We start from the raw sequence: 21,804 nt of genomic DNA on the forward strand, positions 1-21,804 counted from the left end.
ACTTATGCAATGAAGCAATAAAAGAAAACACCTTCTGCAAAACTGCAATCAAACGTATTTCCGCAGGAAATGCAATTTTTCTAGTTCTCATTTCCTGTTGAATTTCAGCACAGGCTATGAGGTCTGCCTTAAAGCGTTTTTTTAATTATTAAAATTTTTAAATGCTGATAAACATATTTGGATTCTTGACATCGATTCTTTCTACTTGTGGACCAGTGAAAACGTTTTACCCACAAGGAAAAAAAAAGAAGATTAATTTAACCCCATTTTATTTTTCACTAGGGGTGTCCAAACTGATAAGTCTGCCAATCCACATGCAGAAAGGAGGGACACTTGAAAAAAGTCAGTCTTTTAGAAGACTTTTTAAGTTTTGAGTGAATGATAGAAAATAAATGTAAAATTATGTAGTCATCCTAAATGACTAAACTGATGATAATTTGACTTTAGATGTTTTTTTCCTTTTGGTGAATTCTAAAATAAAAATGAATTCCATATGAGATATAGGCTTAAATCTAGAATTGTCGTGTGAGAATCATCTTTCTAGCTTTCTTTGATTACTCCTTTTTATTACAGTATATTGTCAATATTTATCCAGACTGTATCATTGTGGTAACCTTAAAAAACAATCTGGTTTTTAGCTGTTGATTAACTTGTAAACATTTTCTTTTCTGTTATTTTGAAGATTAGTATTATATATTTTACTTGGTATTAAAAATGTTTCCTTTGAGTCATTTTAACTGATTTTTAATCATCATTTTAGAGATTGTTTCATTTTCTCTGAAGTCCTTAAAAAATGTACTACATAAGCTAAGTGTATGAACTATTTTTATTTTTTTTACCCACAGATCGTAAATATTTAACTTTTGTGCCCCCATAATAAAATCTGCTGTATTCAGGTTGAACATCTTGCTGAATATTTCTGCAGTGGATCATGTGGGATGCTACATTTTCTAAAATACCGCTATATTTAATGTCGGATCACCAAATTAAAATCAGATGCACATGGTTGTTCTTGACAAATGTGTCACTATTTAATTTTCTATATTTAGTAGTGAAATAAAGAGGGAGGAATCTTTAAATTTCCTAATAGATCATTTATAAGATTATATTTCAATTTCAGTTACACAGTTCTTTCTTTCCTGATTTACGTCAACTATTTACCTTTGTGTGTGTGTTGCTGTGCAGAGACCAACACTGTCCGTATACAAAAGGAAAAGGTCAAACTGCAGGTTTCTGACTAACACCTGCACATACACAAACTCTCTTTCCTGCACTATCTTGGACTCTTCCACTGTGGAAATGCCACTATTGGGATTAGAAAGCACACACACACATGCATGCTGCACACATGCTGTATCGTTTATTGCAGGGTCTGACAGAAATGAGATAAGGGGCTTGGATGAAGGGGGCAGGGTCGTCTTTGGTGAAACCCTGAGTGACATGGCGGCTTTGGGGTAATCCTGCTAATCCCCTGCTAGCTCAGGGGTGCAGTGGGACCTGGGACCTTTGACCTCACAGCAGGAGGAGGTGTCAGCACAGACACACAGACCAAAACTTTTAAAGGCATTGCAAAATTCCTGATGATGCATTCTCAGCGCCACTGAAACATGCACTTGGCTGCACCTCCACAGCCTTCCAGAGTGAATGATTAACTCTTATGGATCTTTAAAAGCCACTGATAGCGTTTGTTTATGTTGAACTGGCTGTTCACCTTCAGGAAAATCACCTGGCAGTTAAGGATTATTATGAGGACAATTAACTTCTACCCAGACGTGCAACAAAGTAGATGCCAAGAACTTTGCGTTGTTAGCAAACAGCTGATGCATGACCTACTTTTTTAGGTTGTTTGACAATCTGCTGATGTCAGGTCATAAAGTTCCAGTAAGTCAGATGTTGTGAAACATCTCACAAAGAAATTATTTTTCAAATACTGAGTAAAGTTTATCAGGTGGGCAGGTGTGTGCCATGGAGATAAATTATCAATCTGAAATTTATTGTGTGAATTTAACAAAACTGACGTCATGGGAATCCTTAAATTTGAAGGAAAACAGTTTAAAGTTCCATTTGGGCTTAAAAAATATTCTCCATCAATTTTGGCATTTATTAATTTGAAAGTAGATTTTAAGAAAACATTAAAAAATATACAATTCTCATTAAACATTTTACCTTTTTTTCTGTGTTTTGTGGTAGAGAAGATTGTGTTCATACTTCAATGTGTTATTTAAAAGTTACTTAATTAAATCATTTATTTGAATCAGCTGCATAATTTGGACAGAAAAGGGCAACTGTATATCTGCTTCTTCCAAGATAAAAGCATTTCCTTGAAAATAGAGAGTCATTATGTGTTGTAATGTAACTAGAAAATTAAAGTTGTATCTATTTTTAATCAAACTTTTTTTTAAAAAATAATGAAAAATATAAAGAATTTGCATAAAATGCTAATAAAAACTTAAGTTGGATTGTTTTTAACCTAACTCTCCAAGAGTACTTGCAGCCTCTCCAACTCTGAGGTTAAAAAGGGACAAACTTTTTTTCAGAGTCATTTTTTACTAGAATAAAATAAAATAAAAACTCATTTAAAATGAAACTACAATAACCCAAAACTACTATTGATCCAAAAAGTAACCCAAAAATATATCACAAGAATTGGGTTGAATTTCCAAACCCAAGTGTTTAAGAGTGAAACATTTTTGCTTTTTTCCCCCCAGTGTTTTTATCTTTTGTAGTATATAGAAGATAATAAACATACAAGTGTCATTGCATTTCTACAAAGTTTTTTGCTTCACTCTTGAATCCGTTGCTCTGTCCATGGTTTTCTTTGCGTAAAAAGTGCATAATTTGGACAGAAAAAAAGCAACTGTATTCTATCCGCTTTCAAAATAAAAGCCTCCCCTTCTAACAAGGCGCCCCCAGTCATTCTGTGCTAAAATATCAAACAATCAAGTTTCATAATGTACTCTTACTGTACTCATGTTGTTGTTTTGTAATAATTAATTTATTTAAAAATTATGAATCCAGGCAAGATATTTTAACAAAAGAATTCTTATTTTCAACTGATAAAAGGCAAGACCCTTTGAAAAAGAATTATAAAATGATTTTCCGGAGACACATAAAGAGAAACAATCATGATTAGCTCCTCTTGAAAACAGTTATAAGAGGTTAAAAACCCATATTTCACTGGCTTGAGAGACGCGTCAACATTACACGCGGGTTCCTGGCAGTTTTCAAATGCATTCTGAAGGGTCAGACCGGAAGTGGCCCATGAACCTTTTCTGACTTGACTCTTTCATCCATAACTTGGCCGCTCTTGGATCCGCGCGCTCACACGCGGAGTTTCAGTGATGGGAGCCGCGCTCCGTGACCGCGCTCAGACTGCGGCTCAGCTGGTGTCATCTCCACCAGCTCCCTTCACCTTTTCTCTCTCCTTCAGCTTTAAAAGTCTAAAACAGATGAGAAAAACATCCAACTTTCCTTGTGGGTCACGTTTGACGTTTCGGAGGACTGGATTTTCCTGGATGACAGAGAAGTGAGGCAGCTTTGACAAAATGCCTTGTGACTGGAATCAAACTTTTATACGGAGTTCCTATGGAATATAGTCCGATTTTACACAATTTATATGTTGTGCCATCATCCCACGTAAGGAACAAACTCTTTGTCATCTGCGTCATGCTGTCCCTTTGGGTCTATATGATCTATTGCTGCGTCGGCTACTGCTCCACGGTGCCAAACCTGGCGTACGCGAACAGGCGCGAGGGCGACGCAGACGCAGACAATAACCGGGGCTCCTCCGCGGGAGCGTCCAGGGACTTACTGAATGACTTGGACAGCAGAGGAGACGAGTGGGAGGACATCAGAGGCGAGACCAAGGCGCTGGATGATAATGCCATGTCAGGTTTCTTCAATGAGACGGAGAGTAAAAAGTTGCCGCAGGCGATCATCATCGGGGTGAAGAAGGGGGGGACCCGCGCGCTGCTGGAGTTCCTGCGGCTGCACCCGGACGTGCGGGCGGTGGGAGCGGAGCCGCACTTCTTCGACCGCAACTACGACAAGGGGCTGGAGTGGTACAGGTACTCCAAATTACGCACGCCTCTAACCTACATCTACTGATACAATAATATAATAATGAAATGAAAAAAATAGAATTTTGCAATAAAAACTTCAATTCTGAAATTGAAATGACTATATAAATAACCTCTGAGGTTATTTCCACGATAAAATATTAAATAAAAATGAAATAACTTCAATTTATTTGTGCGTAAAGTGCAAAAATATGTCTGTTAGGTTTATCTCCCCAAAATAAAATCCTAAAAGTGTGACATCAGGGCATATCAAGTTTACAACTTCAAGAAATGTTCATTTCACCTTTTTTTTCTTTTCATGTTTGCCCCCTTTTTTATATTTATAAAACGTGGTTGATTTTGTTCTTGTTTACTTGACCTTCTTCCTCACTTCCTGGAATTTTCCTACCTCTGTCCTTGGATCTGGACTCTCTTTGAGCCTTCAGGCCAGAAGAGAAAAAAAGGAAAAAAAAAACAAGTGCATGCTTGGAAATGTCATGTAGGTTTGAATAGCATGCATTTCAGAGGGAAATTGACCCTGGTTTGTCATTTCACATGAAAAAGATTACATAATGCTGTCATCCTTGAGCTGCTTGCTGGGAGGTGCAGGATTCAAGCTGTTGGCAGACATTGAATCAGTTGCAGTAATTTGTTGAGATGTTTCGTCTATTTGACCATCAATATCAAAGACAGCTTTGTCCCTTTATGTAGTTTCAGTGCGTCCTTGCGAGGTATGTGTTGACTCAGCTGCACAATTCCACAACTAAGCAACCCCAGCGGAAACTAATCTTTAGCATGCAGCTGTGAACTTATTTTAATTTCCTTTAGCAGCCGAGTTGAACGTGAAATTCTTCGAAGCACGTAGGTGTGCATTTTGACTGAGCTCAGAGATTAACAGGGTTGTGTTTAGGCATCCAAACACATTTGAAGGCTGGGAAGCGAAGCACTATTTCAAGGTTGTTTGGGGTTTCTCTTTTTTTTTGGCTGTGTTTATTGGAGAAACCTGGAAAAACAATGATTTGTCTGCTGACTAGGACTGCATGACATGAGGAAAACTTGGGATATGCGATACTAGTGATCAATATTGTAGTGACGATATGGATTTTGATACATAAACAAATGGCAGAAATCACTTTTATTTGCATCCACTTGTAAACAAATAAATTCATGAACATTTTTGCTTTTCTCATCTGAGCTGGTATCTGGTTCAAAATTGTAAGGCTGGATAGCTCCAATGTTGATCGCTAATCATAGGTTGGGGTCGTGAGGGGTTGTAAGCTAGTGTAAACAAAGGGATGATGGGAAAGGGGCAGGATGTGCCAACAGTCCCACCTACAACTTAGGAGCAAATTTCTAAAGAACTTCTGCTGCTCTACAGTAACTATGTCCTTCAAAGTGACAGTTTTAAAAAAAAAAAATGGCTAAAAACGGCATAATCACCACTGGTAGCAATTATAAAACACATCAAAAAATGATTGGAGTGGGACTTTCAGGTAACCATTTATTGGTTTATGCTGCCTTTCATTCCACAAGCTAATATTTCAAAGTACATATATTTTTAATTTATTGCGTAGACCAGGGGTGGACAAACGTTTTGAAATTTTAAAGAAAGGCCAGACCAAGCGCAGATGTGTGATGTGTTTTAGTAATCCACCTCATAAGAGAAAGAAATAACATGAAATTTGAACATAAAAACATGTTAAGTTTGACAAAAAAATGTGACTTTTGTTCTCATTTTAGTGCAAACCGCACTACTAGGATGATATCCCTCAGAGAAACACACAAACCTAAAGAAATGCGGCGTTCATGTGCTGTTGGAATGATCAGAAAAATGCTTGTCCGACTCAGAAATTACAGATGAACTTCAGAAAAACAACAAATCTTAAAAAGAGAAAAAAAAACACTTTCTAGAAAGATGTCAGTGTTTCTATATTCTATATACTATATTGCATGGAATATAATAAATAATTAATTGGGATTATCAATATAACCTATTTTAGTTTGGCCGGCCATAGTCTGCACACCCCCGTTGTAGACCTACTATTAACCACGTTTTCTCTCTATTCAGTAAATTCAAACAACTTGATTCAAGCTGTCACAGAAACAAACGGACAAATCACATTAACTTCAACAGGACACATTTTTTCCCAGAAATCTTCTGCTCACTTCAGCACACCCCTAAAAACATGACATCTCGCTGCCTTATCTCCCCTTTGATCCCCTCACCAAGGTGTCCAGTGATTTGTTTGGCCATATGCTTCACCTCATTGCCTCCAGACTAATGATGAGCAGTCAGTGGGGGGGGCAGGAGCAGTTCCCTGGGTGGGCTTATCAACTCCCGTGACGGCATTGAGTTGTGTTCAGACGATTGAGCCGCTGCGATTGGTGGATGCTTCCTGCTGGACGTCTGCTGTGTTCATCCTTTATAGGGGAGAGGCCCTCGCACAGCAGGGGTGCCAACCAGCATATAGCCTGTTTTCACCCTGTGGAATAAAAGAAGCAGTAGACAGACAATTGTGCACGCTTACCCTTTAAAAAGCACTGAAGGAAACTCCCAAAAGCCGTGGGAACAGATTCCTCTTTCCTTTCTTCTGCACGCTGTTCTAACTTTCTTCTATGTGTCTTTTTCTGCAGCGCTCATCTGCTGACTGCAGACTCAGGAAGTTTTTTAAGCTCTATATACTAGGTGGGACTTAAAGCTGCAATCATGTTTTTCCTTGTGAGGCTGTAAAACAATGAAAAGCTTTCTTGATAACTCACAAAGGGCGTCAGACAAGACGACCTAATCCTGCTCGGAGCCCTGGGGGAACTCACTGCAGGCCAGTGGAAGATAGAGGGCAGTAAATTTACTGTGGGCCTTTTAGTTGAGCTCAATGAAACGGGGATGCTGGAGAACCCCCTAGGACTGCATTAACCCCCACAATAAAGGAGCAGACAATTAGTGTGAAACATGTTTTCTCTGCCTTCACTTTGTATGCAAATGTGCTCAGAAGGGTGAAAGTGTCCTTTGACGAAGCGCAGCAGGAGGTTCGTCGGAAAATGCACACAGTGGAGCCGGCCCAAAAAAAGAGAAAACTTTAAGCTTTTGAGTCTCAAAGTTGACTTTTTCAAAGAGAAAGTCTGCACAGTCCAGTCATGCCTTTTTGCACCTTCAGCTGCAGAAATGCACCAAAAACTTTAGACCAAACCACAGCCAGGAGCAAAAAAGGAGAAAGAAAAGTGGAATTTACATTAAAATAACAAAGATAAGTATTTTTTCCAAATGTTTTCTAGTATATGCATCTGACTTGATAAGGTAGAACATTCTGAAAGATTTTTTTTTTGAAGCAAACTTTTAATGATTCATTAAAAATCAAGGAAACCAAAGAAGTCCTCTCGGTTACATTTTAGCTTCATCTCTTTGTTCTGATTCCTCTGGCAAAATCACTTTTCTCTAGCTTTTGTCTTCCTCTCTTTAAGAGACTCCCTCATAGAAAGCCAGAGCTGTTTTTAAAGGAAGCAGATCTGCCTGAGACATCTTTGTTTTGCTTTTTTGATGTCTTGTTTGCAGTCCTCCCAAAGCTGCGTGCATCAGCGAGAAACAAACCGGTAAAAGAAACTGAAATGAACACAGAAGTGCTGAGTTATTAAACTAAAATTAAGATGTTGGGAACAATTTTGGATGAAAATTAAAATTTAAACGAAAAAAATAGAAAGAATATATCTTTATATTTTGCTCCAAAAAGAGACATAATAGAAGCATCACCATATAAGTGGGTCTATTCATTGAGTAGAATGTGGGCTTGTCAAAAAAAAAAAAAAAAAAGATCAACTACTATAAAAGTCAGAAGATCTGTTTGGATTTGCCCATGAAACCAAAATATGATCTCTGATTTTAAATTGCCTTTTTTTGCCAGTTTGTTTAGAATTTTTTCAGAACTTGTCTTCTTTGCCATCATTGTTGATTTTTTTTGTCAGATGTTTTAGGAATAATTTCAACCAACCGTTTCCGAACACTCTGTAATAGCATCTCTATAAACACAAAGTATCAAATCTTTATTTTAGGGCAGCATCTTGTGAAATATGTTTTTGAAGCAGCTCCCCGTTTTTATTCATCAAACTCCAGTTACCTCATGCAAACCCAACGAAAGCTATGAAATCCTGCTAACAAGCAGGTTTACAAAATGTAAGAGGCTGAAAGCCTCCCTTTATAAATACAGCATATGCACGTTTGTGCCGCTCCAAGCTGCACTTGCATTTTTAAGACTGAGTGGATGATGAAGAGAAGCTTCTGTTTCGCTTCTTCTTTGTGTTTCCAGCAAACAGAATTAAACAAGTTTCTGAATTGTTATTTGTTAATGTCAAGCTGACATTTGTGTGCCAGATTGGTTCATGCATACTTCATCCCTCCTCCGAATATGCCATTTTCCAGCAGACAGCCAGGTGGTCTTCAATTCTGCATGCTGACAGTAATAATGGAGAATGGAAAACGGCGCTCTCTGCACTGTCATTGCAGCTCCAGCAAACAGAAAGGCTCTCAGCCTCATGTTAAGGTGGTCATTTCTGCTTCTCGATAAGAGGAAAGACACCTTCTTTTAAAGGCGTCTTCCTCTTTGATTCCTGTCTGGAACTTGTCCCACAGTAAGATGCTGTGATTATTCTGAGTGGCTGCATACCACCACCTCTCAGGCTGTCCTTGAGAACAGGGATGATTCCCACAGTAGCTCAAAGCTGCATGGAAAGATAAGAAGCAGTTATGGCATGAGATACCGCTGAAGCTTTCTCTGGAGTTGACCCTTCCATGGGGTTTGAAGAAACCCTAAAATATATAATCCCAGATTGTCAGGCTTCTGCTGCGTTGGGTTTTGGTAAAGCTGTTATCGGAGCATCCGTCAGCGGCTGAAGAGGTCGTGCAGCATGCCTTGGTGTTGTAAATTCCTACCTTTGAACCCGCTTCCTGATAACAGCGAATGTAAACATGGCATGAGGTTTCACTGTTTCTGGACACACCTGAGCATCTCGCAGACAAAACAAGGGAAAATTACAGAATAATTGCGTTGTGGTTGTTTATGTCAGCTCAACACCTCTACGTTTAGCTTTTCTCTTTGTGGTTAAAGTTAAACTTTTCTCCACAGAAACTTATCACGTAGAAGTCCAACAAATCGTGTTGTGGCGTGAGTGATTGATTGGTGAAATCTTTCGCTTGCAGGCATCATTGTTTATTGAGCTGAACAAATTGCGAAAGCTTGCTGCATTCACCTGCCTACAGCGACTCGGTCACTCTTTGCTCAGTCAGACGCTCTCTGCTAAGATGAATAATTCATGCGCTTCTCATGTAGATTGTTTGTGTCACTAAAGCTGATCACTCGGACGTTTTCTTTTTGTCGAAGCTTAAAGAATCCACGCGATTCAAAAACATTTGAAGAGTGGGTGCTGACGCTGTGTTTTGTCTACAATCAATAGGTTTGTGGCGGTTGCCAAGGAGCTGTGGTGGACAGGTGCAGAGAAATGTGTAAAACTATCCTTCACACAGAACAAACACAAAGAAAAGGTGGCCTTACGATGATGTACAGTGACAATAAAAGAAACACATTTTTCCTATCAATTAATTTTTTATTCACAAGATGTGTGAGTTTTTTCTCCATTTCTGCTATTTTTGCAGAAATATTGAAACTCCTGCTGCACAACAGATGGATGGAAATTATGATAATCATGTTAATGACATGGATTTTCTTCATTCCAGGGGTTTAATTTAGATGAACCACTCATCAAACTCCCAATATGTTTCCTGTTACTCAAGATATAAGATTTTAGATTTGATTGCTAAACCTAGTCTTGATTGTAACTCTTTTCCTTTTGGAGTTTCTTTTTCGCAAGACGTATTCTCTAACTTTACTTATTTAAGTTTGAAATTATAAAAAATTAAGTGTTTATAAAGTTGTTCTTAAAATGGATTTTATTCATACGTTTCTCTAGTATCTTTTCCCTTTTTTCCTCCAGTTCTTGTAACGTCTCAGAGCTGCAGCCATGCATTTCCTCTCCCCATAGAAACACAGCCACCCAGTTAGCTAGTAAGGCCCATAACAGTCTAATGCCACAGCTTTAATGGCTTAGTTCTAATCCCCCTTTGCTCACTTTAGCCATTACCCAGTGCGGGCTGCAGTTAACAGGCTATATTATGATCGACCAGAGTCACCCTGGGCCAACATTTCCTGTATTCCCTCTCAAGGAATCCAACGCTTTCCCACATTTCACACACAAAACCTGAGAAATGTAAGGAGAGAGGTGGATGAACTCAAAAAGTATTTTGTTATTTTCATATTTAGTGATGAAAATTGATGATTGAGGAGGTTTGATGGAGAACAGAGGCATGTTTTCCTGTTGGTAGACAGAACATCATGAACTCATCATGACTGAGTCACTCAGGAGTGGTTTGTTAAGCAGTTCTCGTCACTTCTACATACATTCAATGAGTTTGATGTTCACAACTTAGTTCTTACTCATGAATATCGCTCCTGTCTAGCAGCCTCTTCAGACCTGCCATGAGGAGGCAGTGCCAGTGTTAATCTCGTCCTTCCTAATTTGCACTTTTGCAAGGTGTTGGCTCCTGAAAATGGTGGTGTTACAAAGACGCTCTGATCTAGCAGCTGAGTAGAGTTGGTTATTTTAGGAGCACGCTATGTTCCGTGCAAATCTAAGTTGTGAAATGTTTCTGCTTGACAGGGATCTGATGCCTAAATCCTCCGAGGGCCAGCTTACCATGGAGAAGACGCCGAGCTACTACGTCACGAGGGAGGTCCCCGCGCGAATCTACTGCATGTCCAAAGACACCAAGCTGATTGTAGTCGTCCGGGATCCCGTCACACGGGCCATCTCCGACTACACTCAGACCCGCTCCAAGAAGCCGGACATCCCATCTTTTGAGAGCCTCACTTTTAAGAACATGTCAGCGGGTCTGATCGACACCACGTGGAGCGCCGTTCAGATCGGCATGTACGCCAAGCACCTGGAGCGCTGGCTCCAGTTCTTCCCTGCGGAGCAGCTGCTGTTTGTCAGTGGAGAGCGCCTCATTACCGACCCCGCAGGTGAGATGGCTCGCGTCCAGGACTTTCTCGGACTCAGGAGGGTCATCACAGAGAAATATTTCCACTTTAACCCAGCGAAAGGCTTTCCCTGCCTGAAGAGGCCTGAGGGGAACAGCAAGCCACACTGTCTGGGCAAAACCAAAGGCAGGACTCATCCTAATATCGACCCAGAGGTGGTGCAGAGGCTAAGGGACTTTTATAAACCGTTTAATAGAAAATTTTACAAGATGACTGGTTATGACTTCGGCTGGGACTCAGAGGAATAAAGATTACTCCTGTTTCTTATATTTGTATTATCAGGACTTATTGTATACTGTCTATGTATAGTATTTGTTTGTAAAAAATGCAGAATTCTATTTTATGATAATTTATTGTTATGATATTGAGCCTTTGAAATGTATTATTTGTTTTAGTTTAGATGTCACACATTTTTCTAAAAGCACAGTCTGTTTTGAATATTTTGTGACCAGAGCTGGAATCTTTTTCTTTTTTTACATTATATTTTTTTTCTTCCTTTAGTTTCACCTTAAGATAATTAGGATTTAGCCCTACAACAAACTGGTAATCCCTCCTTAGCATTTGCCTGACCCCCGGAGGACTGGGCACCCACTTAGGCAGGTCGATGGAGACCTCGTCTGATGCTGTGCAACTTGCCAGGTGAATCAATACAGTAATAGGTCCCCATCATGTCAATTAAGACTGAGCGATGGTTTCTCCTTAATCTCTCAGGCTTCTCAATAAAACTTAATCAATCTGTGACATTAAGTTCACGGGTGACCCTTTAGTCGAATTCATGACTACTCAAGAATAGTGGAGTTTTTTGCCACATTTTTATACTCTGGATCAAAGAGGGAGTTCAATTCCAATTCTGATTGGGATGCTTTCAATAGAGATCACTGAGCCAATTCTCTGGCTTCATAACCCATCTGCAGAACATGTTTGTGTGAAAGTTTTGTGCAGGTTTAGGTGAAATTATCAGGACCTGTCTTTTTCTAACTTCAGTGGCACCTAAAGAGAAATAAAATGGTCTTTCCTCCACATATGTGTATCATTCTATGAGTGAGTTTTAGGGTGTATTCAGACATTTGGTTTGCTTAAACTGAATCAGAGTTTGTTTCCCAGATAATCCAGAACATTTTTTTTGTCTGAATACATGAAAGCTGACCATGGTCCAGGACCAGGAACCGCTCTCTAACCCATATTTCATGGTGGGCTCGGTGAATTTGTAATTGGACTGAGCTTCGGTTCAGTCTAAGATTCCTCAGTCTGAATACAATCCACTCTCGGAGCAGAAAAACTGGACCAAAACAGCCACCATAGCCAGTGGTCACATGATGTACACAAAGTCGGAGTGAAGCAACAGGACAATTGTAAAGCAACAGTTGTTGTGTTCTCAAAAACGGAAAAGGGTCTAAAAGCCGACTTGTTAAAAAGTTGACTTTAACACAACTGAAAATGCTTTTTGCACACTTTTCTGTGTGTTACGCAGCACGCACCTGGTACTGCTGTGATGTCAACCTAAAAAGCTTTTAACAGAATTCTCTTAAAACAATGCCAAAACATCACAACGATGAGGCACAGTAACTCATTGAAATGTGGTCGAATGGATTTAGGCTCATAAAAACATCTTTTAACCTGACACACATTGCTTCTCACTTTTTTCCCGACAATCCACCTGTCACTAATCATCCTACCTTCATAGCTGTCGTTTTGCCAGAACTGTCTTCAGCACGCCTCCACCGTATCGAAGTAGCAGTAAAAAGTGTTGTACCTGACGTTGATACAGGCGTTCAAAATTGATCAGCGACATGCAGAGTTTAAATAAGTTAACTATCCCGACAATTATTCCAAAGCTTAAGACTTCAATAATCTCCATCTCCCGATGGCAGTCTGAGTACAGACCAAACACAATGTTCAGGACTCGATCCAAAGCAAATTACTCGGTCCAGAACAAATTATTTTTCCAGTCTGAATACACCCTTAGGGAGTGAGTTATTTTAATTAAAAACAAAAAAAAGTCATCTGTGGATGCTAAACATTAGGGGTGTAATGAATTATTTTCACACTTATTTTATTCATATCATAATTTGTGGTTGACGATATGATTTATAGTCAATTTTGGTTCATTTTGAATGATCTGATTCACTGACCTAAAATCAATCCAGGAGATCTTTAGCCAAAAATTAAACCAGTGTGACTCAGAGATACCTACCTGGTACCGAATGGTTCAGGTGAAGTTTTCCAGATTTTGTACGTCTGTAATGAAGGCTTGATCGTTTTTTGCTGCCATCACACATGTGTTGACCACTGTGATGACTCTTGGTCTTTTTTAAGTTGTAGTAAAATAAACCAACAGGTTTTTTCTTCCAGTGTCGACAATCAAGTCATCACATTTAGAGACTTTTTTAATGGTATAGGTCAATTCAAGTCATAAAACAACTTACCTCAGACAGAACAATCTGGTTGGATCATTGGAATAGAAATCAATTTATTGATTCATTGTTACACTGCACTACTAAACACACTGATCTTATATATGTATTTCACTTACTTATAAGCAGTAGGTTTACAAGCAGTAATTGTGATACTTATCTACTACCCATCTTCAAATCCCTGCAGAAAACAGCAGATTTCACATTTATCATCTTGCCCGTTGTGCACCTAATTAGCACAACACAATTAGCTACTTTTAGCAACCTCAGCCTCCCAGTGAAATGGTGTTGTTACCATGAAGCCCCAAAACACATTAAAGACTCAGGTTTCTCATTTGGAGGGGATGGGGAAAAAAAAAAGCTTCCTGTCGTATGTGCCAGGTAAAGAGGTGCCAGCCTGGAGCACTGAGAGTCCTGTATGAATCTGACATGGATTCAGTCTCTTCCACACTTTTTTTTGTCTTTGTCTCACTAATATTTAACACTTTCTTCTAATGTGATCTGTCAAACTTTAAAGGAGTCGCAAACTGGCCTCCAGCAAACGGTCGGCTCCAACACGCAGCACAGTGAGCGGGCACGGCCAAGGTGATGGCTTGATGAAGATATGACTCACCTCACTCTGTTAACAAACAACCTTTATTTAACTCCCAACCAAACACCTTCATTTACCTGAGGCTGCCAGAGGAGATGAAGCTCGTCTCCCTGGTGGCAGGCAGGCTGTCTGATCACCCAGGAAGCAGCTCCCTTTGCAATTACAGGGATGGAGGGGGAGGAGTGCTGTAATTGCTAGGCTCCCAGCTGGGGAATTGCTGTTAGCATACATCCCTCCAGGCTTTCATAAGGACGACTGCTGTTGTTTGAAGGTTGGGAAGACAAGAGAAATTGATACCTGGCAGCCCGGAGAGCTGAGTGACTTCAAACATCGACTTGACAGCTGCCGCAGAGAAATAATGTCAGATAGAGAGTAAAGTCAAAAGAAAATGTCTGAATGCTAACAGCGTTTGATTTAGAGGATAGGTGTGATGAAAGTTGTGGTTTGGGTGGAGGCAATCACATGCAGTCTCATTAAGAGCTTTTATGTGGGTAAAATGTGAGACCATGCTGGAATAAATCAACTATTTCACCTGTTGAAACGTGATAAACTACAATTTTAACTGTTAATTTGATGGAAATCTGTCAGCACATATGAGGAAAAAATCCCATTTCCGACATTTATGTACAGAAAATTCCCATTAAAGAACTGGACAAAAATTTCAAGCAGCAGTTTAACCATGTTAACTTTGAGCTATGGACAGACTGGGGATATGACGTATGTTTAGCCATTGGTGCTCACACTAGACAAGTAGGGAGGGGCTTCTAATTTTTTTATTTTGCTTCTGTTGACAAGCACGTCTCCCACCTACCGGAAGACTGAAACGTTAAAACAAAGCAAATCTCACAAATCTTTCTTCAGGCTGTTTTCTTCCACAGCTCTATTCTGATAAGTGAAAGATTTGAAAAGATTTTTGTTCTATCATCAATTTAAAAAAGAGATGCCATCCATTTGTCATTACTAAATCCGTGTTTGGCCTGGTTTAATTTACAGAGTTCTCAATGGTCATGCATTTTTTTACTGAAATCAATTGCAAAAACTTCCATGGTTACTCATGAACATGAAAGTTTAAAACGCAGACTGCCAGAACGTGCACACATTTACATGCATTTTTCATTGGAAGTGGCCACTCACAATCATAAAAAAAGAAAATTGAAGAAACAAAAAATGAAACGCAAAATGAATATTCTCGTCTGTATTTTGTTTCAGATCCTGAAGAGACGTTTGCCTTTCTTTTTGACCCTTTTTCTTTCATTCTACTAAAGACTTAATCCTAATCCAAGAGGAAGGACAAGCATTAATCTGAGACAGTATAGACTTGGAGTTGACATGTATGTGCTGACATAGCTAATCCAGATCTAATCCCTCTTCCAAAGGAGCCTGTGGATTTTCTATAGGACCAGCTTGATTCATGCAATTTATCACACAACTGAGAACGAATTCTTGAAGTCAAGGCACCCCCCCCACACACACACTAGGCTTGTAAGGTCAAATCCAATTACTGCATTAACTGCTGTCAGATTCTGATACTGGACCTCAGACTCCATCTGCAGGATTTTGACTTGTGAATCCTTTGCTCCCTCTGAATATAGTTTTTCCAAGCATTCTAAAAACCTCTAAACGTATTCACTTAAATATACAAATCTCAGCTTTGGACAGTTTGCTTTAAATTTGTGAAAGTGACAAAGAAGATATGGAATAAAACCCAGCAATGTGGCTTTACATCAAGCAATTGTAATTTAAATAAAAAAAAATCCCACTTTGTGATTTATTTAATTACATTTTTGGGTAAAATAACAAATGTTGATGCTCACAACATTTTTTAACTGTATCCTTTTATCTTTGTCTAAATTATGAAGGATGAGTAAACTTTATTAAACTTTATTGTCACATTTTAACCTAAATCAAATCTCAAAGGACAGAATTTTACGGCCTAACAGTGTTCTCCTAAAGTAGATTTAATATTACATGACAAACTTTAAGCCAAAATATTTGTGGGCTTAAAAAAAAAATTCACTCACACAATGTTTGTCAATTACACACAAAAATAGACACTTGTCATTGAATCTTTACGCTATAAAGCAAATGATCCTATAATACTTAAAACTAATAATCATGATAAATGAAACAGAAATATTAGAAACAAATCATCTAAATAAAAATAAAACAATAATATTATTGACTGAGGATGTTTTTCACAAATGAAAGTTTGCTCATCCCATTATAAAATTTAAATCTAAAATGTTATTTATTGGCTTTGAGACGTCTTATAACTGCTTTAAAGGTTGTGTGTTGTGATGATCTTGCCAATTTTGTCTAATTGGCAAGACTGGGGGGAGATTACGGAAATCCACATATGGCATGTTCCTTAAGTAGAGCCTTAAAGTTACTTAGTTTTAGAATCTATGGTTTGTGTGCTACAAAAGCCTCTAGTCGAGATGACAAACACACATGGTGATGCTGTGAAGACTGGAAGTTGCATCACTAGCAGTCAGATCCGTTTGTTGTAACCAGAGAGCCCCAAGAGGACAAGTATGAGGGGAGAAGTGCCCTCCAACCAATACAGGCAGGCCCTGTCGTTAATGCATTCATTCATTCTTGTCTCCCAGTACTATTTATTGCAGTCGCCCGCCTGCCTGGTACCACTTTTGACTGTCCATTAGGCCCGACCTCTCCAAATCCCACTGGTATGCAACTGTAATGAATTTATCACTGTACTTGAGCCCAGACACTTACTTAAGCTCCTGATCTCAAGACCATTTTTGAATTCTGAGACACCATTTATTAACAAATCATATCAATAAAATTAGTAATGCGATTCATTTTTATGCAATCATTTAATTATTCTATTTTAATCAAAAATTTTTTAGCCTAATAATTGCTTAAAAAGCCTGAATGAGATATTTTCATTAAACTATGGCACAGTAAAAGATCAAATTATAATTAAAAAAATGGCTTTATGAAGTTTTCCTAATATAATAGTCTTCCAATCAATATTTTTACACCAACAAGGTATTTTTTCAATCTCAAACAATAAATATGTATATCTATGGTGATCAGTGGGAGGTAATGTCTCAGTTTCTTGTTTCTAACTGCTTTTCACAGTAAGGGACAATGAAGGACATTAATAATGTAACTATAGAGGAACGTCACACAGATACTTTCACTGCTTTAAGGGATTTAATCTGATTGCGCCATTAATTAGTCCATTAAGCGACTTCTCTTGGGATTAAACAGGATACTTTATCTGATCTCCATACAAACCCAATCACAGGAGGAGCAATAAAATACAGCAACTTTCAGGTTTATGATCCTCAGAATCAGACCTCTTTTGATTTTTGGAGGTTTTTACATTTAGGAAAATTAAAGGAGTAAGACAGTTTTAAAGAAGATAATAAAAAATAGGAAAATTATTGTTCCGTTTAAGGACAGTCTGTAGAATTGAGCTTTTTGCATCAAAACTGGAATACAATCTGACAAAAAAGTGGAAGAAGTTTTATGGTGTAATTTTCTGACTCATTGATGAGCTTTGAGGGAGCAGGACAGTTAGCTCAAAAGAAACAAAAAAAATCAAGTTAATTGACATATATGGGCCCTATTTAAGAATAGATTTGGTGCTTTAGGAAAGGTTGTATTTTCAAACACTCAAAATTCAGATATTAATTTGAATTATTTAGGCTGTTTGCAGATCAAACAGCAGCAATGTAAAAAAAGAAAAGGAAAAAAAATCTCATTAGAACTGCAATAAAATAGACAATTGGCTCATTTTTCTTACTTTATTTTTTCCAAAAATATTTGTTGAACAAAAGTCCACCTTTCTGAATTCTTAGCACATGAGTAGAGTAACAGTATACTTCTGATTTCAATATTTATAGTTCCAGCATGTATTTAAAGTCCCATCATCTTTTGACATATTGTTAAATAATTCCAAGTGATCTTTTAATCATGATTATGAAGTTTTTAGACAAAAAAGTGTCCTTTGACATAGTTTCTGCACAGCAATAGAAGTTCATTAGAAATTTGTTTCTGAGTTGTGGGCGGGACCGTTGGTGCGGACCAACCCTGTCCCCGGATGAGCCAGACGCCAGCTCAGACGAGGAAAACAAAGACGTGCATACATGGATCTAGACGTCTACTGTGATGCATCTGCTTGTGCCTCACCCAGCGTATTTTCTACATCACAAATAACTTCTTTCTCAAAATGTTCTATTTTCATCTGGGAGGGTCTTTACCTGACTCTTCATGACAGTACTGCAGGTACATGATGTATGTTCAGTAATTTTAAACAAATTTTCCAACTAATCTGTAATATTTAATCATTTGGGATGCTACCTTTACCTCATTCATACATTATTTCTCCCCATAGTTATTATTGTTCAGCCTTTAAATTGATTCACAGTAAAGGAAAATGTCCTCCTGGTTTAGATTTCGACAGTATAAACTCGCACAGTGTTGCCGTCTGAACGAGCTTTGTCGTCGATCTCCCTCCCCCTGTCGTCCTTGGTTGGAAAGTTGTGAACATCAAGGTCCTGATTCGTCATGGGCTCTATTGAGCAAAATTCCTCTAGTTTCCATGGTATCAGGGGAGCTCTGTCACATATTGTTACCAAATTGACAACATCTATTTTCTTTCTTAAGACAAGTTGTCGTTTTGCCTTGAAACTGTCTGAAAGTGTCGGAAAACTCAGATGTTACCAGAGATTTTTTTTTTTTTTTACCTTAATTCACTCAACGTAGTTGAAAAAGTTTTTAGTTGAAAAAGAATGGTTTCCTAGTGACACACAAGACATACAAGGATTCACCAAACTACCAGCAGCTCCTATTCTTCCAGTCTTCTTCCTGTTTCCCTCCAAATCTGAGCTCTTGCTGCCCCACGCCACAACTGAAAGCCTCAGCAATTATCCTGCAATTCATGCAAAACCGAACTCTCCACTGGCTTTTCCTTTGATGAACTTCATTAAGCCACAATGTGAGACACGCAGGCTGCACCCCAAAGCCCGAGTTTTCCGCTCTGTGGGTGTGTACCAGCTGGGTAAAGTTATGTGGAGGAACTATAACAGAAGATCTTCTGATCCTTTCCTTTTATCCTGGCTTGCAGCACGCCGACGTTCTGTTAGAAATTTAAAGCTGCTGACACATATGGACTTAAAACATTCTCACTGCTACAAACAGCTGCTCCTAGTTCAGTTTTTTTTTTCTTGCCAGAAGTCCACTTGAAGACGCCTCAGGTCTTAAGAAACCAAAAAAGCATCCATTTCAGTTTCATCCTTTCCTTGCCTGATTCAGTTGAAGGTGAGGCTTCACAACCATCAAGGTTCCTTTAAGTCAAAGACCTCCACTGAAGTGAGACAGGTGATGTACACAGCCTCCGGCGTCTTCTCTCACCTGACTAAATCAATTAAAACTGGTCAAAATGCAACATTCATGAAGACGTTTTTCATTCTTCCTTTTTGCTGAAGTTGGATAGACCCTAAAACTGGACAAAATGTGCGTTAAAACTTGAGAATAAAGAAATATTTTTTTGTAAATACAGTAAAAGAGCAGTAAAGCATCCCCAAAAAAGCTCAAATGTCTGATGTCCTCCACTGCACACAATGAGGACACAGGAAGTAATGGCCGTGTTGGTGGCTGAGCGGTCCAGACCAGTAACCATTGTCCACATTGCCTAAACACACACATCCTCCAGTTGATGTCATCCTAAATTTACACATCATCTTTATTACATTCAGTTATGAATTTGCATTCCTCTACCTCCAAGCGCTTCCACCAGCCAGTGACCCATAGCTCAGAGGACTGGGGTGGGCTCTTTATTAGGAGAGACAAGGCAGACTAATTCAATTATCGTAGATGTGATGCAAGTATTATCATCGCTGTCGTCAGGAAATTTCCCCGAACATGCATTAGGCCTCATAGAGCCCTAGATTCTAATGATTGCTGTGCTTGTTTTGTCTGATTAAAAAATGATGGATTTTGCTGTACGTGTTTAGGTTTGAGGGAAAGAGTTTAGTGTTTGTGTCACTGTGAGGATCTCCAACTCAACAATGACAGAGGACAAGACAGATCAAGCAGCAAAAAGTGTCAGGATTTACTATCTTTAGGCAGAAATCTCTCCCTTTCTCCATTTATAGATCCACTCTGATGAATATTTTAACAGGTTTTTGTGACATTTTCTGAATAAAGCTCAAAATTGCATTTCTAAATGCTTTCTTATTCAAATAATTGAGAAACAAGCTCCCTGTTCTGAGCTCTCAGCAACAGAGAGGGGAAGAGGGGCGGGGTTGCTCTCCACCAATGGTCCTGCCCACAACTCAGAGGTGAATTTATATTAAACTTCTGCTGCTCTGCAGACACAATGTCATAGAAAAGAAAATTAAAAAAAAATTAGGCTTAAATTATAATTTTAAAAAGTGTGAAAATGCTTTTAAAATAGACCAAAAGATGATTTGAGTCAGACTTTAATTTCCTTTTAAGATCTAGAGATGAAGCTGAAAAAAATGAAACATTGGCTCAATTAACAAATGTTGTGTAAAGTTTTAAAATTATTCATTTTCTTCAAATTAAAATTTTTAGTTGATGGTTTACTCAACCTTTAACTGTAATTTGATTAAAAAAACTAATATTTTTGAAAGTGACAAGTGACGTTTTGCTTTTTACAGTATATTTAGAATTTCTGCTGTAATGAACACCCGGGTCCAGACAAAAGGCTGAATGGATGAGTGGAGCTGCCACTCGAAACCATTGAAAACTTTATTTTGAAGTACTTCTGTTTCTGTCTCCTGTTAAAGAGAAAGGCAGGGATGACAGGAAATCATGTTCTTGCAATAACTTCACAAAAGTGTCGACATTTGACCCTGTAACTCATACCTTATGAATAAATGCAAATAAGTGGGAGGTAGTGCTCTATTTCCTTTCCTTCAAAAGCATTTTATTATGATATCCTGACCTGAAATGGATGTTTTGCTTTAAATTCTCTGTGAAACTTTCCAGCAGTAGGTTAGACTCAAATCTGTTGTTTAGCACATTCTTTCCAGATGATTTTTATTCTGTTAAATTCGTCTTCAGGGTGACATTTTTCTTTCCTCGCCATCCAAGCAAATTGAAGAAAAACAAGTCGGGTTCCCTGTAGCGACGGGAAGCAGCTTTTTGGGAAGTTCATGTGTGCGTCTTCATTCTTTGGCCTGTCAGCACGGAGTAACTGCATGGAGGGAGGAATGGGGTTGAGGATGAATATCCACATGAACGAAGGAACAATTTCCACATTAATCACAGAGAATCATAGCAAACCAGTGGATTAAAGAGCTGTCAGCTTTAAATATGATTCTGTGGTCCACAAACTTTGAAAGAAGGTTTTGCTCGGTAAAAGTTGAGCTCCCACCCAGGGAGAGGATGACTTTGGTTCAGAGGATTCTTCCTTCAAGGAGCTTTCTCTTCTTCAGCTATCTTTGCTGGAGTCGTCGAGGGAGATGGAGGATTACATTGGAGGGGTTGGCCATTACAGTGCAAAAGTGTCAAATGTGAATGGAGTTTGCCACTTTTTTATTTTTCCTTATTTCATTTTCATTTAAAAATTACTTTACTGCAAATCTATACCACATTTGGTATCTTTGAGTCAAATAAAGTGTCTCATGAATTCTCTTCAAATGAATGGGCGATGAGGA

General features: G+C 38.6%; 1 protein-coding gene across 1 annotated transcript; it reads left to right on the forward strand.

Annotated features, from left to right (window-relative positions):
- The first annotated feature begins 3,311 nt into the window (after positions 1–3,311).
- On the forward strand, positions 3,312–12,160 carry hs3st3b1a (heparan sulfate (glucosamine) 3-O-sulfotransferase 3B1a). Its single transcript, XM_024271353.2, has 2 exons — positions 3,312–4,067; positions 10,761–12,160. The coding sequence occupies exons 1-2, from the start codon at positions 3,586–3,588 to the stop codon at positions 11,386–11,388; spliced, it is 1,110 nt and encodes a 369-aa protein (XP_024127121.1). The 5' UTR covers positions 3,312–3,585; the 3' UTR covers positions 11,389–12,160.
- The last annotated feature ends 9,644 nt before the right edge of the window (positions 12,161–21,804 follow it).

This window comes from Oryzias melastigma, linkage group LG8, assembly GCF_002922805.2.
Source record: "Oryzias melastigma strain HK-1 linkage group LG8, ASM292280v2, whole genome shotgun sequence".
Lineage (NCBI taxonomy): Eukaryota > Metazoa > Chordata > Actinopteri > Beloniformes > Adrianichthyidae > Oryzias > Oryzias melastigma.